General features: G+C 54.3%; 5 protein-coding genes across 5 annotated transcripts; 3 read left to right on the top strand and 2 right to left on the bottom strand.

The window, feature by feature from the left end:
• Positions 1–970: 970 nt before the first annotated feature.
• MAM_02849 (uncharacterized protein) lies at positions 971–1,899 on the top strand (the record flags this gene model as incomplete). Its single annotated transcript, XM_040821648.1, has 3 exons — positions 971–1,172; positions 1,276–1,304; positions 1,381–1,899. 3 exons carry the CDS (start codon positions 971–973, stop codon positions 1,897–1,899), a joined length of 750 nt encoding a protein of 249 aa, XP_040680217.1.
• A 949-nt stretch (positions 1,900–2,848) lies between these two features.
• On the top strand, positions 2,849–3,765 carry MAM_02848 (ubiquionol cytochrome C reductase hinge protein; the record flags this gene model as incomplete). The annotated part of the gene is made up of 4 exons (XM_040821647.1): positions 2,849–2,938; positions 3,089–3,260; positions 3,433–3,546; positions 3,701–3,765. 4 exons carry the CDS (start codon positions 2,849–2,851, stop codon positions 3,763–3,765), a joined length of 441 nt encoding a protein of 146 aa, XP_040680216.1.
• A 3,777-nt stretch (positions 3,766–7,542) lies between these two features.
• On the top strand, positions 7,543–9,230 carry MAM_02847 (Major Facilitator Superfamily protein; the record flags this gene model as incomplete). The annotated part of the gene is made up of 3 exons (XM_040821646.1): positions 7,543–7,788; positions 7,934–8,395; positions 8,466–9,230. 3 exons carry the CDS (start codon positions 7,543–7,545, stop codon positions 9,228–9,230), a joined length of 1,473 nt encoding a protein of 490 aa, XP_040680215.1.
• A 319-nt stretch (positions 9,231–9,549) lies between these two features.
• MAM_02846 (3-ketosteroid reductase) lies at positions 9,550–11,153 on the bottom strand (the record flags this gene model as incomplete). The annotated part of the gene is made up of 3 exons (XM_040821645.1): positions 9,550–10,368; positions 10,437–10,962; positions 11,059–11,153. 3 exons carry the CDS (start codon positions 11,151–11,153, stop codon positions 9,550–9,552), a joined length of 1,440 nt encoding a protein of 479 aa, XP_040680214.1.
• A 640-nt stretch (positions 11,154–11,793) lies between these two features.
• On the bottom strand, positions 11,794–15,758 carry MAM_02845 (PCBP-like protein; the record flags this gene model as incomplete). Its single annotated transcript, XM_040821644.1, has 3 exons — positions 11,794–12,752; positions 12,821–15,074; positions 15,138–15,758. The coding sequence occupies 3 exons, from the start codon at positions 15,756–15,758 to the stop codon at positions 11,794–11,796; spliced, it is 3,834 nt and encodes a 1,277-aa protein (XP_040680213.1).
• Positions 15,759–15,996: the final 238 nt, after the last annotated feature.

Raw genomic sequence — 15,996 nt, 5'->3', positions numbered from 1 at the left:
TCTTGGCCAGACAAGTGTGGTCCAGGCACGTGGAGAGTGAGACATAGGCAGCCGCTCGTGCTCCCTCACCCCAGGCCATGGCGGCACTCGAGACGGACCCATCTCCCGGACACAAATCATGTCTAGTCGACCCAGCCATGGACCGCGTACGTACTCGGCACGGAGTACGTGGACACCTGGGCAACTGGTCTGCCCCTTGATGCCGTAACTGCAACTTGTCGGATTCCGCCGGTCCTTTCCTTTCAACTCGTGAGATGAGTAGGGCGCAAGTCGAGATGTAGTTGGCAGCCGGTCGATGGATTGACTTGCTAATGTTGACCAGCTGTCGGACCAAGTGGACGCAACATGGTTGGAACGGCTTGACTTGGTTTTGTTTGGCTCAGGAGCCTGCTATTCACCCCCTGCCTCATTAGCTGGAGAGAGTCACGTAGCACAAAATAGTCGTAAGTGATTCGGGAACGAGCCGACGCCGACATGGAGCTGTCTCGCCTTCTCTCTGCTTGTCGAGTGTTGCGCTTGTCGTGTTGTGCCCACGCCCGTCCGTTCAAATATGCTGTCCACCCACCGCAACAAAGAGGAAGGGACTAGACGTCCCCTTGGCTTCAAACTGAACTTGCTCACCGCGCCTCGCCTCACCTCGCCTCACCCTCACCCTCACCCTCGACCGCTCCGCTTCCTCTCGTCCTGCCATCCTGCTTGGCCCGTTCGTCTCCTGTGTGCCCGTCTATCCTGGCCTCCGTCTTTATTCTCTTCTCTTCTCATTCCCTGTTCTTGTTTTGTTCCTCAATCTCCCTGTTTCTGTTCTTTCCTTGTTCATCATCACTTCCACGCCGAATACCACGAGACCCTGGCTCATTTCTCTTCTTCGTAGTTGTATGTGAGCCCCATCCCATTTCATATTTCAAATCCTTTGGTTGACTTTCTTCACGAGCACCTTCTTCATGGGCGTCGAGTTTCTCTGCTTTTCGTCATGGACGACCAATTTGGCCAGTTTCTGGTGTTCCCACTGTCTCCAAGTTCTCCTGCTGAAGTTGACGGAGGTAGTGAGGCTGTGCTGAAGCGGGCTGGTATCATCACTCTTGAAGGCGAAGAAGTTTTGCTCAGAAAGGACTTGGTATCATGCGAGCTGGTCCTCCCCACGGGACCAGAGTCCGGCGATATACCGCCTGGGGGTCAACAGTTATTTCTTATTATAGTTAATATAAAAGAACCTTCACCGTCTACAAAACCTGTGACGTAAAAAGGGTTTAATTTATTCTGAAATTCAAATCCTAGATGGCACGTTGTTCCTCACGAGCCAGAGGGTTAGTATTTCCAACGCGCTCCCGAGAATTCATGCATTGAGATTCCCTCCCTCCGCGTGCTGATCATACAAATCAGGTTTTATATGTCCCCGAGAACTCCACAGAAGGGTCACAACGCCATTCCTGTTTCGTTGCTGCTATTTCCGATTTGCCAGACCCGGACTACTTCGAGTTCATGAGCGGCAAGGTATGGAAGTCGAGTTGCACCAGTGGTCATGCTCTCTTGGTCTGCTTCTCCTTTACCGAGAGCGAGGGGGATGAATTCGCAAATCGATTTACACAGGTAAAGCAAGGCTTGTCACAGGACCAGGAAGGGAGCAGGGAGATGGGCTGGACTTGGAGTGGCCTCGGCGCCGACATGCCACATGAGGGTTTTGCCGCATATCAAGGCCCCGGTGCAAACCCATCGTGGTCGACGACGACGCACTATCATCACGAACCTACCGCCCAGACATTCCCTGCCGTCGTAGACCTGACCGGGCCGACACCGTGGTCGACGACGACACACTATCATCACGGACCTGCTGCCCAGACATTTCCTGCCGTCGTAGACCAGACGGAGCCTCCACCTGGCCATGACGAAGCGCAAGCATGACCGATCAGTATGCGTCTAGGAGACCAGCTTCGGGGAGAGGTGGATCGCGGTGCCACTGACCAATGGTCTCGATAGAAATGGACTATGAATACCATGATATTCACCAAGTCCTACTTGAGCCATCTCATGGTTTGCACGGCGCTGGGAGAAGAACGGAACCACTCTGATGTTTGAGGTCGAGAAATTGGATTTCTTTTCTTTTCTTTTATCTTCTTATTTTTTACAAACTCTCTTGTCATCACACTGCCAAAGGCGTGGTTTGGCGTGGTTTGGCGAGGTTAAGGCCGACAGACAGATCTATAACTAGGCAAAGCGGCTTAAAGGTAGTCAATGTAAAGTGATGAACGGCGCGCTGACAATCTTTCGCGTTGCCTCTTATGCCACATATTATATTTATAATGGGAGCGTCCCTAGGCATCTGGTAAGATTCATGCGAAAACACTTTTTGGCCATTGGTCGGTGGAAAAAGTAGCAAAAAGACGGGCTACTCACGGTATCGCAAACCTCAGGCGGCCTCCGCAGGAGATAATTCAAAACCCAGCATCCCTCCCGCTTTGCCTACCCCTAGGTCGACATTTCGTTGGCATCAGGGTCTGGGAACAACTCTTACGTTAAGAAACCCACCCTGACCATGCTCCACGTTGCTCTGAAAATGTCCACGTAATCAAAATGATCTCCCGAGTGAGTCAGGCTGTCTCGACATCCGACTATGTGTTAAAAACCCGTGGCTCCCCGGCAGTTTCAGGTACGCGGCTGTCACGTGACTAAGGGCGTGATCTGACGTGTCTTGTGGATCTCAGCTACCCAATCAGATCATGCCAATTCCGGATCAGATTTCGCTGCCGGGACTTTGCCCGAGAGCTACCGACTTCTGGCGTTCTGACGGTTTGGTGAAATACCTCAAAACACAAGACCATCGTCTTCCATTGTGATTTATCTACCTGTCACGATGGGTATCTGGGACGCCTTTTGCGACATCGTCGAGGCCGTTACGCCATGTGGCGTTGTTGAGGCCGAAGCTCCTGCTCAGAGTCCCAAGGTATGATTTCGATCCCGTTCCCCTTTGCCAACCATAGCCGACCTCTTGCGGCATCCGCTATGGCCATTGACGCAACGGATTCAATCGCACGCTCAACTCCTCCCGGGGGCTCTCACCACTACAATTGACCTGCTGACACGACGGGCGCAGGAGGAGCAGGCCGCCGAGACCGAGTCCAAGGACGAAGGGGCGTCTGAGGACGCTGCTGAGGAAGCTACCGAGGGCGCCGAGGACGCAGAGGAGGGGGAAGACGAAGAGGAGGACGAGGACGAAGACGAGGACGAAGAAGAGATTGTCGACCCCAAGGAGACTCTTGAGGAAGGTCCGTTGATACTTTTGCACTCCCCCTTTGCTCCGGCTACCAGAGCGGCTCGTCCGTCCGGCCGACCTCGGCAATCTGGCGAGCCATTTTCCCCTTGAACAACGACAACGCCTGTTATGGGCCAAAGGACTTGGTCCACGCGGTTTATGCTGACAGCATTGTTCCCTGGTAGAATGCAAAAACTCTGCTCAATGTGCCCCCGCCAAGCACCACTTCGACGAGTGTGTTGAGCGTGTTCAGCACCAAGAGAGCGAAGGCGAGGCCAAAGAGGATTGCGTCGAGGAGTGTACGTGACAGAACCCATGATACCAAGTCCCAAGTTCTCGCTGTCTACGGAACAAATCCCCCCCCCCGCTCTAAAAAAATCAGAGGGAGTGAATCAGTCGGCTCAAATTGAGCCATCCGCGTTGCAAAGTCCGCCCGGCTAACAGAATGTCTAGTCTTCCATCTTGCCCACTGCGCCAGCGGGTGTGCCGCTCCCAAGCTGTGGTCTAAGCTCCGATAAATGTCTCCCAAAGTCTCAACGTCAAAAATCTATTGTCCTACCCAACCTGATCGGCTAAACAAGTGATGGGCACGCGGGACTAGGACTCTTTTTTTTCGGCGGATGGGAAGTATCTTTCTCCGACGCAGCCAATTCGCGCTGACTGAGGAGACGTGCAAAGGGCCAAGGCACAAACCGTGGACTGGGCAGTGAGCGCCAGAGAAACGTGTCCATGGAGAACCTGCCACGACTGAAATGGCGGGGCGGCCTTGAGATGATTTGTACTGTATTTTGGGGGAGCCCTTTGCCGTTGCGTGATGGTGGGTTTTCTGTCTGTATCATAAATGTTGCGGCGCCAGCAATAGATTTTCTCTCGTCTTTGGTGTTTTCTTGTCCCGGCTGCTGGAGGTAGTTTGAGGCGTAGTCGCGTGACGTGTGAGGTGGTTACATTCCGGCACGTACAAGTCTGGAGACGCAAACTATGCCAGGCCCCCCGTGGCACGGGCTAATCGAAATGATACCGCAAGGAGATGCCGAACTCGAGAACTCGGTCTCGCAGCATGATGCAGATCCCGCATTGGGGTGGACAAGAAGAAGTACTTGACTGCCACCGTCCTGGCCGGAACATGTTGCAAACAAGGTATGAAGTCAAAGCATGAATAGTTGCAAACAGTGTCACGGAAACTCAATTCTATTCTATTCTTTGCCCATGACCGTTGAAGGGGGTGAAAATGCGACGCACGGTGCAGAAAATCGTTATACCTGCGGTGAGGACTCAACTCGAAGATTTTGCGCACCAAGAAATACTTTTCGGTTTTCTCCCAAGAAGAAAGGTATGTCCTCTCCACACGACCTAGTCTGCAGAGAACGCAATCTTGAAATCGTAGCAAAGAACTCGCCGGCCCCAACAGGACTAGGACCGGCTTCATTGAATATAGTTCAAATATCATCTATGCGATTCCAGAGCATATATATTTTCCTATAGCCAATCGTGGCGCAGGACGCAACAGCCGGATACCTGTCCTCGGGATATTGCTTTATTCCGGACGGTGGCGCGAGGCGAGCTTCCTTGAGCCTTGTACAAACTAGGCATTGAAAAAGGTTCAGCACGGGCAAATTTCCTAAGCCACACCTGTGATGGGAGATGGAGGAAGCGCATTGTTACCTGCACAACTCTGGACACGGGATTCCTCCACTCTGATATGGCAGCACGGGTTATATTATCATCAACAAGCTTTCCGCGAGTAAGGTACCATCGAGAGTGTTGAAGAAAAGAGTCTCTCGGCGGTGGGGATCGACAGACACGGCTGGCGACGGATGACCATCGGCAGCGGGACCCTCTTTACTGTTGTTTCAGGCCTGAGATTCGAGTTGGTGGACGTCATGCGTGTGTTGCTGCTCAGTCCAAGGCTCGACAGTGCGTAGTACGAGGTCAAAGAGAAGCAAGACAAGAACAGTAACCTTCGTAGTAGGCGCAGATCGGACGGATGGTGCCTTGAGGATGGTTGTGCTCTGGGGCGTGTTTCGGATTGAAGAGACGACAGACGTCGGAGACGAGATTGCACCTGGCAAGAGCGACCGTGCCCAAGCTTGCTTGCTTGCTTGCTTGCCAGGTCAATTGCCTGCGCGTATCGCCTCGCTTTGGCGCCCCATGGACCAATCATCACATCAAGCTCAGCTATTGTCGAAACTCGGTGTTTTCCGCAAAACTATACGGCAATGCCTTCTTCGGACGGTCGACACCTCGTTCATTCTTCCAGTGGTCACGCCACGAATGGCTCAACGGAGACGAGCCACCAATGTATGAAGACTCGACTTTCGAGCTCCTCCCCATCGCGGCTGGCGGCTGGCGGCTACACGCACAAGATCGACGCAACCCCCACTCGTCTTCTTTGAGCCAAAATATCCATCAGTTACTTCCCACTGTTATCCAGGAAATCCGGAACAAGCATACTATATAATAACATGGAGCCTGGACACGCTTGACACATGACACGCCATCGACCTGCAACACCAACTTGCGCCGGTGCCAGTCCCTCAACTTTTTTGCTCTCCACCGCAAGTCCAGTCAACGTTTGGTGGCAAAGCGGGCACGCCGGATCCAAGCCATGTATGTCTCTTCAACCAGAACCCAGGGTCTCGTGCCCCCAAAAGGACGTCTCCTTACAATTTACGACCCTGCAACGTGCGTACGGCCCACGGGCGTATGTGATGCTGGAACATGCTTGCTTCGTGGCCGCGGAGTATGCCGGCGGCCAGTCTAGTTGGCCCTAACGAGTCATCAAACTTTAACAGGTTGTGAATGGGGTCGTGGGAGGCGGAAACCCTTTTAATCAGAACATGCCATGTTGAAAGCAAAAGGGGGCAAGCTTGGTGTGAATTAAAGCCTGGTACGGAGTATTATTGATATTATCCCCCTGCTGATAGCGCGAATCACTAACCAAAAGCCCAAGGCAATTTTATCATCCCTCACCCAGGCCGGGGGAGCAATCATCACGACCAACATACATACTACTACTGCTGCTGCTGCTACTACTGCTACTGCACATCTCGGGCACTATTCGGCGCCACCAGCAGTGTCCGCATCGACCTTCATTAACGGGATTGGTAGCAAAATGCCGCCTCGAATGTCTGGCTGATTACCCACCCCTCCTTGGCTCGGTGGCACTAGTGGTGTAAGCCCCTGCCCGATACCTTGGCTGGGGTTTGGGATTGAATGTTGCTTTCCGTAGATGGTGGGTGGTATGGAATATTCCTTGGCCTAACTGCTACGTGTTGAGTACAGGACACAACTCCAGTCTGGAACCAGATCCACGAGTCGTCCGGAGGGTACAGACGGAGGCTCAGAATCGAGCTGGCTCCCAAACCTGCCCATCTCCCAAGGGAGGCGGCACCGAGTGGGTGGGAAAGTCTAAGTTGACAGCCCCACGCGACCCTGTTTGTCTGCATGCACACCAAGCCGAAGCAGAACCAAGTACTTTAAGTACTTAACCTGGCACTTAGTCACGACACTAATAAGCTCCTGCGGGCCGGTCTTCATGCGTCACCGTCTTGGAACGCGACGTGGTCCCGGCCTGACGTTGAAGCGGCTTGCACTCTGTTTCCATCTTAAGCGCCACTCTCCCGTTCCCGTGGGCAATCCGCATCTCAATTTCTACTCTTTCAACCCTTTTCGGTTTCAGTTGCGAGGCCTTTCTGTCTGGCTCTGTAATCCGATTCTGCGTTGTATCAGCAACATCGATTCTGTACACCCATGACCTGCCCGTTTCTTGGTCCGCCGAAATCTTGGACCACATACTTTATGTATTTCTGATACTTCTGCAGTTGCTGCTTGGCCATTACTCCACCGCGCTGCCTTGTTTGGTTCGAGCAAAGAATAACCTGGCCAGCGAACCGGGTGTCCATGCAACTCGCGATTGATTCCAATTGAATGAGTCCGACTTGACGAATTACAACCGTCTCGGGGACAAATCATTCAATTCTGACCTTACCGCGAAACAAGTCTCCGACTGTGAAAAAGAGAGCCGCTTGGAATTGCAGATTGCGGAGCCGTACTCCGTACATCCTTGTCCATCAACAACCATTGACTCTCTCCTCAACTACCCCGGCGCCTCCCGCGAGCCCGACTCTGGGAATTTTGAATGTAAAGGGCTGCGAAGAAATTGTATTTCTTTTACCTTTCCCCGGTAGGCTGCTCAAGAATTGGAACGGCAGCCGCACGCAGGCCTTTTTCTTTGGTTGTCACTGTATAGTCCAAGCGCAGCCAGCGTCTCACCGCATGTCGCGCTTCCCCGCAAGATGAAGGGAAGTAATAGCGGTAGCGAAGAAAGCCGCGACCAGATTGGCAGGCGCTTCCGGGGAGGGACAAAGCTGGGGTCCCTGGATCACGGCCTCGGCGAGCGAAACGTTGGCGGAGATGGAAACATCTACGTCGTAGGCGAAGAAAGCGTTCCTAATGGGATACCGACGGGTTATCGAACCTACAAACGACGATGGATTGGCCTCGCAACACTCACACTCATGAACATCGTCGTTTCCTGGGATGTACGAGACCCCCTATCCTCCATTTCCCATTCCCCATACATACACCGAGGTCTCGAGAGGCTTTCGTTTCTGTTGGCTCGACGGGCGTGAGGCTTGCCGAGAACCTCTGGGTGCAACGCTAACTCTTTTCCTCTACTCTTGATAGTGGCTTACTTTTGCGCCTGTTGTCGACCTCTCAGCACAATACTATGGTGTCTCAAAATCAGCCATCAATTGGGTCAGCACCGCCTTCTTTCTCGCTTTTGTTGTCATTTTCCCCGTTACCATTGCCATTTTGCATCGCGGCCCGAAGCTAGCCTTTATGATTGCTGCTGTGCTCGTCATCATAGGAAACTGGATTCGGTATGGCGGCTCAACCAGCCCTTCCGGTGGCCGCTTTGCTGCCATAATGGCCGGTGAAATCCTCATCGGTTTCGCACAGCCTTTCATCTTGGCTGCTCCTACCCGATACTCGGATTTGTGGTTCACCAACCGCGGTCGAGTTGCTGCCACAGCAGTGACAAGTCTGGCGAATCCCCTGGGTGGTGCCCTGGGCCAGCTGATCAACCCTCTGTGGGCTAAGCAGCCGAGCGACATATCTCAGATGGTGCTCTATGTCTCCATTATTGTAAGCAGAGCGCCAACCCCTCCGCTCCGAGTTGCATTCTCCGCAGCTAATCATGTATGCCCTTCCGTAGTCTACTGTTTGCTGCCTACCAGCATTCGTCGTACCGGCCGCGCCTCCGACCCCCGTTGGGCCCTCCTCCGAGACTCCCAAGCTCCGTCTGCGGGCATCCGCCAGAGCCCTCACTCACTCCATTGAGCTGTGGCTTGTCCTCATCCCGTTCGCCGTCTTCGTCGGCTTCTTCAACTCTCTCTCGTCTCTGCTCAACCAGATGATGACCCCCTACGGATTCAGCGACGACCAAGCGGGTATCGGCGGTGCCATCCTCATCGTGGTCGGGCTTGTCTTCTCAGCTATTACCTCGCCGATTTTGGACAGAACCAAGAAGTTTCTCTTCGCTCTCAAGTTCTTCATGCCCATCATCGGCATCTGCTACCTCGTCTTTGTATGGATGCCAGAAACCCGCGACGTTGCCGGCCCGTATGCAGTGCTCGCCATTCTGGGAGCCGGCTCGTTTGCTCTGGTCCCCGTCGCCCTAGAGTTCCTCACTGAGCTCAGCCACCCACTTAGTCCCGAGGTCACGTCCACCACCGCATGGGCCGGCGGTCAGCTCCTCGGTGCCATCTTTGTCATCATCAGCGATGCTCTGGTTGCCGGTAACGATGCGAGCCCGCCCAGGAACATGAAGAATGCCCTCATCTTCCAGGCGGTCATCGCACTGGTTGTTTGCCCGTTGCCCTTGTTCTTGGGCCTGTTTGGCCGCGCAGATAAAGTAGTCTTGAGGCGCATCCGCTCTGATGAGCAGAGCGCATCTACAAATGTACAGACTGCTGTGTAATTCCAAATGCTGCGGTGGCCGATTTTCATTGGGCATATCACGTGGGGTGAATACTTGCTACACACGTCTGTATATACATACCATAGCGAGTGAAACCAGTACACTCTTGGTTCTGTCGCACCTTTTGAAATTCTTGATGACTCTACGTCGTATGTCCCGGTGCTGACACAGGTTGTCTTCACAAGCTAGCAGGCGTGTGACTTCCGCATCGCCAATGCCCCGGGCCGTCAAGTCACCGGGACGGGTCGACAGGCATTAGTTATTACTGACGTATGCTAGTGGCGAGACAAAATCGTCGAGCCAAGACGGTCCGCACCCTCTATGATTCGTCTTCACGCGCCGTGATTTCATCCCACTGAGCCCTCAACTCCTCCAGCTGCCGCCAACACCGGGCTCCGACCTCCTCGAACTCGGCGATGTCCTCAGCAGTCACATCCCGAGTACCGATCCGTCGCCCAACCGACTTGCGCAATACACCGACAGCGGTGTCGGCGGCAATAGTGTCAAACGTCTCGGGTTTGCCTTCCCACCCCCAGCCTTCCACCTCTGTCTTCTTCACGTCAACGTTGAGCCTGGTATCCGTGCTGCTGCCCCACTTGACGCGTTCGGCGCCAAATTCATCGAGAGCCTCCTGACTTTGCAGCGTGACCCAAGTGGCCGCCTTGGCGCCGTTGTAGCCCGTGACATTGTGCCAGGGGGAACCGAACCAGCGGCTGATGATGAGCGCGAGCTCATACGCCCAGAAGAGGAACCAGGGAAGTGGGAAGATCGTGCTGGCCACGACGCCGGGGTGGGTGAGGTAGATTTTGGGCTGGACAAGCTGTTTCTTGGCAGCGTCGGCGTCGTCGTCGACGGTGAGGAAGCGGGAGGAGAAGGGCCGCGCCGCGGGGAGAGAGGAGCTCAGGCAGAGGAGATCGGTGAGCCTTTTGCAAGACTCATATGCCTCGGGACGCATGAGACACTGTAGGTCGTTGATGTCAAAGACTTGTCGGACCGCCTCGATGCTGCTTGACCAGATGATGCGGCCCGGGGCCTCTTTCTCGGAGGACCTGCTCAGCAGCGGGAGGAGCTTGTGGGCGAGCATGTAGTGGCCAAAGACACATGCGCAAAAGACCTCGCCCAGCAAAGGCTTGACGGGCTGCAGGAAACCGCTGTCAGCATGCACGGATTGCACGTGCGCCCGCAGCTCGACGAGCAGAGACTCACATAGTTGTACACGGGCCGCTCGTTCAAGATGCAAGTCGGCAACGATAGCTTAAAATCGGGCCAAGTAGCCGTCTGGATAATGCCCTTTGTGAAGAACGACCAAAGAGCTGCAAAATAGTCCAACCCCGACCACCCACCAAAGGCTGCATTGCAGATGATGCTGTCCAGACGGGGTACCCTCACATTACGCAGATATTCCCCCTCCAAGCCCTCAGGGTTGCTCACAGTCCCGTAGCGCAGTTTGTGCGCAAAATCCCGAATAGCACGAAGGTCGCACAAATCTAGTGTCAGGCTTAAGATGTGAATTCTTGCGACGGCGTCTTCCCATTTGTAGCCCACGCCGGCGCGCGACGACAAGCCTTTGGAAGACTTGGCTGCCTTGGTAGCATATCCTCTCAGTTGTTGGATCGTCTCGAGGGATTTGGCGCTGGACCGTGTCGTGGGGATTATGACGAGATGCGAACTCAGGGAGCGGGTGGCCAGGAAATCGTCAATGAGAACTTGAGCCGTGCCGAGACCGATGCCGCTGCAAAACAGAAAAGGCACGAATGTGCCACGGTGTTAGCTCAAGGAGTCCCGAAATGCTAGCCATGGGATAGGGAGGTGTGGGTAGGATGCGGACCTGTTCGCACCGGTGATGAGCACAAACAGCTGCTCACGAGCAGACGCAGATTCCCACGGAGCCGAGGCGGCAGAAACAGTCTTTGCAGCCCCCATTGAAGCTTTTTCGCAGCGAACCACGAATAATCGGAAGACGAGAACAAGCGCGATTGTCTGAAATCAAGGAAGGGAGCCCTGGCAGGTGGCGTACCAGAAGATCAATCCAGAACTCCCGTCGCCATCCGATCAGAGGCGGGTAAAAAGTGGCAGCAGATGGGGGGAGGGGCGAAGCTCGATGAGGCGGCAGGCGCAACCCGCAGGGAACCACTTGCCGCACTTCCAAAAGCTGCCCTGGCCAAGTACCTAGGTACTTAGACCTAGGTGAGCAGGTACCTAAAGGCAACTACTAGTAGTACCAAGTTCAAGTACTCGACATGAACGACTTTGTCACACGCTTCCTTGCCCAAACAACTCGTTTTATCTTCTTGTCCATTGCTTTTGCTCTTTTTCAAGGTACAGTCAACATTTCAGTGATCCTGCAATATAAAGTGTATGCCTTGAACCCGGAAAATGATGTTCATCCACCTCCCACGCCATCCTCGTCAACATCAATCACACGACCCCAAAGGCGTACATTTTCCGTGATACATGGACCAGTGCCGACATTGAGTTACAGGGGTATTAGTTGATGCACTGCGGCTGGCGTTTCTTGTTGCTTTCTTTTTCCGCTTCACTCTACAGGCCGCAAGGTGGAAATCTACTCCCTGGGCTTTTGCCCCTCGCGTACAGCAGCCAAGATCAACTCTTTGGCCTTCTCTACGCCTGCCTGGGTACCGACTATCTCAATGGCCTCGTCACGGGCCTGGTCTCTGGGCACCTGGATCTTGCAGTTGCTCTGCTGTCGAATCGCGTTGACCTTGGAGCCGTTTGGCCCAATGACGTGACGGTAAGTCCTGGGGTCGGGTAAGATCAGGTAACCAGTGGCATCAGTCTTCCTGGCCTGTTCCAGGGCCTTCTGGATCACTTCCTTGGCCTTCTGAATATTCTCCGGGGTGCCTTTTAAGACCCAAGGAATATCTCCCTCCTCGGTAGAAATAGTCTTGACCACTTTCCAGGAGTGAGCGTCTGCAGTGGCGTCCGCGTCGTCAGTGATAAGCGGCAAGGAGCCAGCGTTGGCTCTGCCCGAGCTATCGTGCTTGCCGGGAATAGTATGGCCAGCGTGGTCAACCGTCACCTGATGGTTGTTGCGGAGCTGTCGGAAAATCTGGCCATTGTTGGAAACGGCGTGATGGACGTTGCGGGGGATCTGAATAGTCTCTCCTTGCTGCTGTTTGATAATGCCAGCAATGTGCTCCTTGGCCTGGGCTACGTTCTCGGGTCGGCCAGACACCTTGACACCAGTTTTGCCGTCGCCCTGTCTGGGCACGTCAATCGAAACATCGAACTTGCTCTCCATCTGGCGCTTGGTGTCACCACCACGACCAATAAGCGATCGATGATGCTCAATAGGCACCTCGACTACCTCCGAAATCTGGCTGTCACGCTCAGCAACGATCTCTTGGATGCGCTTAATGATCTTCTGCACCACGTCGGTGCGTCCCTCGACCTTGATGGTGTTGCCATCTGCCTCCTGTTTAGGAAACTGAATGGTGCGAGCGAGCTCGCGTCGATCATCCGACCCTCCAGCTCCGATGACAATATCCTTCAGGTTGGCTCCTACATAAATGAAACCATTAGCAACCAAGCCAAGTGGTGACCATGTATGGTACCAAAGAGACTCTTACCCCCACTGCCAATCAAGGCCTTGTGGTGCTTCTTGTCAACGTCAATAGTCTGAACAATGGTGTCGTCGAAAATGGTCCGCTTTTCTTCCAAGACCTTGCGGGCCTTGGCGACTTGCGAAGCAGTCCCCTTGATGGAAATTTCAACCATATCTGCATCACGGTCCGCAGGGACATCGATGCGTGCACCAGTCAACTGGCGAAGCTCATCCAGGGCAGCACCCCCCTGGCCGATAAGAGACCCAACCTGCTTCTGCTGAACGGGGACAGTTGCAGTGACTGAATGCTCCTCCAGATACTTGTGGAGAGAAAAGATCTCATCCCTAGCTTCATCTGCGCCCTTCTTGGGACCACGAATAATGACTTCATCAGGAGCCTGCTGACGGCGGGGCTTGCCGGCGTCGCTGGCGGCGTCGGGGTTTGGCTGGTCTTCGGGGCCAGCCTTTGCGGAGCGAGGGAAGAAAATGAGGACCTTGTATCGAGTTTGAAGGCGGTTGATCTGGCCGCCCTGGGCACCGATGAGCTCTCGGTGATACTTGGGGTCAATCTTCAAAATATGCGTTGTCTCATCAGCCAAGGTACGGCTGAGGTTCTGGATGTGGTGGCGAGCAGCCTCGGCTTTGGCCTTGGGGCCCTTGAGCTCGACTTGCCCATCTTGAACCTGGATTTCGACGTCGAATCGATCACGAAGCTCCTTGATGTTGCTACCGCTCTTGCCAATAAGATGGTTGGCAAACTTCTGAGGAAAATCGAAACTTAAAGTAAAGCCACGCTCCTTCTCGTCTTCCTTCTCCTGATCAACAAAGGTATTGGCCTTGGTCGCCAGAGCTTCCACAGCAGACCTGGGTCCACGGAGGGTGATTGTGGTGCCAACCTTAGTAACGCGCACAGGGATCTGGTCAGAAGGGCGCCTCTCCTGCTCCTTCTTGATGAAGCGCCGAAGTCTCTCGTGGAATCTCGCGGGAACGTCTAGGGTAGCGCTGGATAGCTCCTCTTGCTTGCCGATAAGACCCAGAATGTGTTTTTCGGCATCATCCAGAGCCTTCTTAAATTCACGAATCTCCGCGTCCGTGGGCTTGGTTCGAGGGAGCTGGTAAGGACCATCAGTCGGCTCCGGACCCTCGCAAACAAGTAGTACCGGAGTGTTAGGCTCAGATGCCTCGGGAATCACAAGGTGAACACCGAAATCGGCCTTTACCCTAGGGGTAATGTCGGTACGCAGGTGCTGGTGGAAGAAGGGATCAATGTTGACAGAGTGCATACGAGCGGGAGGCTGGGCGTTGATGATACCGGTGATCTCGGATTGGGCGCGGATGGCGTTCTTGCCATCACGAGAGTACAGCTCCCAGGGCAAGGCGCCATCCTGCGAGAAGGGTGTGTTGATGTGGGTATTGTACAGCTTCTCCAGACGATCAATCTCCCTGCGCTGACGAAGATAGCGAGTCACGTTACCGGCATGTGCGGCAGCGCCACCAGGGGCGTTGCGATGGAATCTACCGACATCAATGTTTGACATTTGCATGCCCATGGCCAGATCCATGGCCTTTTCCAGACCAGCCTGAACACGCTCAGCGGGGCCAATGACGGTGACCATGTCGTCATCTTCGTCTGAAGGGAGGAGAATAGCACAGCCGGTCTCGGCGAAGAAGTCGTCCGCAGGCAACCCTCGGTCTCCAATAATAAATTGATGGCGACCCCGCTGTATGGCAAGCTGCTCCAATTGCAGTTGTTTATGCAGCTCGGCGACTTGTCGCTCGATTTCAGCACGAACCTGCTGAGTAGCAGCCCTATCACCCGCCAGCTGGATATGGTCGTCCTCAACCCCGGCAGGGTGAAAGACAGGCCGGTGTCCGGGCTGGGGGGCGGCAGGAGCAGGAACATGACATATGGCCTGGTGAGAGGGAACACGCATTTGAACACCGTGAGTCTCCTCCAAAGCTTTGGCCAGGGAGTTTCCGGGGCCGGCTATAAACGGGTAGAAAGCCGTGGGAACACCGCGAACCTTGGTCTGCACGTTGGCGGCCCGCTCGCCAGCAATCTTGAGCAACTCATTCCGGGCCGATGCGGCGGAGAGAGCGTTGCCCTCGACAGAAACGTCGATGGTGGCTTCGTCGTCGTCAGCAAGAAGAGCATTGTCTTCGACCTTGGGAAGCTGGATCTTGGCTCCAGTCTTCTCCTGCAACGACCTAATCATCGAACCACCCTTTCCAATGACATGAGCTCGAGCAGAGTAAGGGATGGGGACTTTGATGGAAGTCTGCAACGGGTCAGGCAAGTTAAATGCTTAGTTCTTCGAGACAATGGGGTTGTTTTGACATACCCGGGTTCCAATTTGCTGGACCAAATCCTTGAGAGCCTGTTGAGCAATCTCCTGAGGACCGGTAGCTTCGAACTTGTATCGGCCATTGGCTCCATTGGCCATGGTGATGTTTGCGCGCGACTTGCGATTGATGTCTTTGATGATATCGGGGATTGGGCGCTTCAATTGGCCACGGGGCAGGACAAACTGGGGGTCCAGTGTGACGGTTTCAACATTGCGACCCGGAATAAACATGGAGGGAGCGACAGCCTTGGAGGGAGTTGCGGTTCCGGACGTGGGGGTTGACGATCGTGAAACGCCGTTGGAGGCAGCACCATCAGGCCTGCCATTGGCGTTGTTCTTGGCACCCCAGATGGGGGCCACGTTGGCAGTCTTGGCCTTGGGGGCTCCAAGTTCGGGAAAGAGTTCGTGAGACTGCGTGTCGAGAGGCGCCTGGGGGGTGGAGGATTCCTTTTGCTTTCCAGCAGCCTTGGAGCTCATCGGAGCGGCCCAAGAGCCATGGGCGTCGTTGGTCGGCTTCGCGGGAAGTTCTTCATCTGGGATATCCTCAACTGTTACACTGCGAGGCTCCTCGGAATGCTTCTGGAGAAGCTTCTGGGCAGCAGACTCTTCGGAGGCCATGTTCAAGTATTCGACCGCTATGATTTTGGGAGGGGTGCCAGATCAGGGAAGGCGAGTTCAAGCGAGACAGGGTTTTTATAAGAAGTATCTAGTCGCAGCATGTTAGTACGGTTTTCCCCAAGGTTTTGAGTACTTAAGCATAGCCGGGTAAACTTTAAGTACATCTTCACTCTGGCTAGCTTTGTTGGGGCAACAGGAGCGCGCATACGTAAATTTCCCCTTCGAAAACAATATATTG

Source organism: Metarhizium album, assembly GCF_000804445.1.
Source record: "Metarhizium album ARSEF 1941 chromosome Unknown scaffold_5, whole genome shotgun sequence".
NCBI classification, from domain to species: Eukaryota; Fungi; Ascomycota; class Sordariomycetes; order Hypocreales; family Clavicipitaceae; genus Metarhizium; species Metarhizium album.
This window is presented reverse-complemented; position numbering and strand designations above follow the sequence as displayed.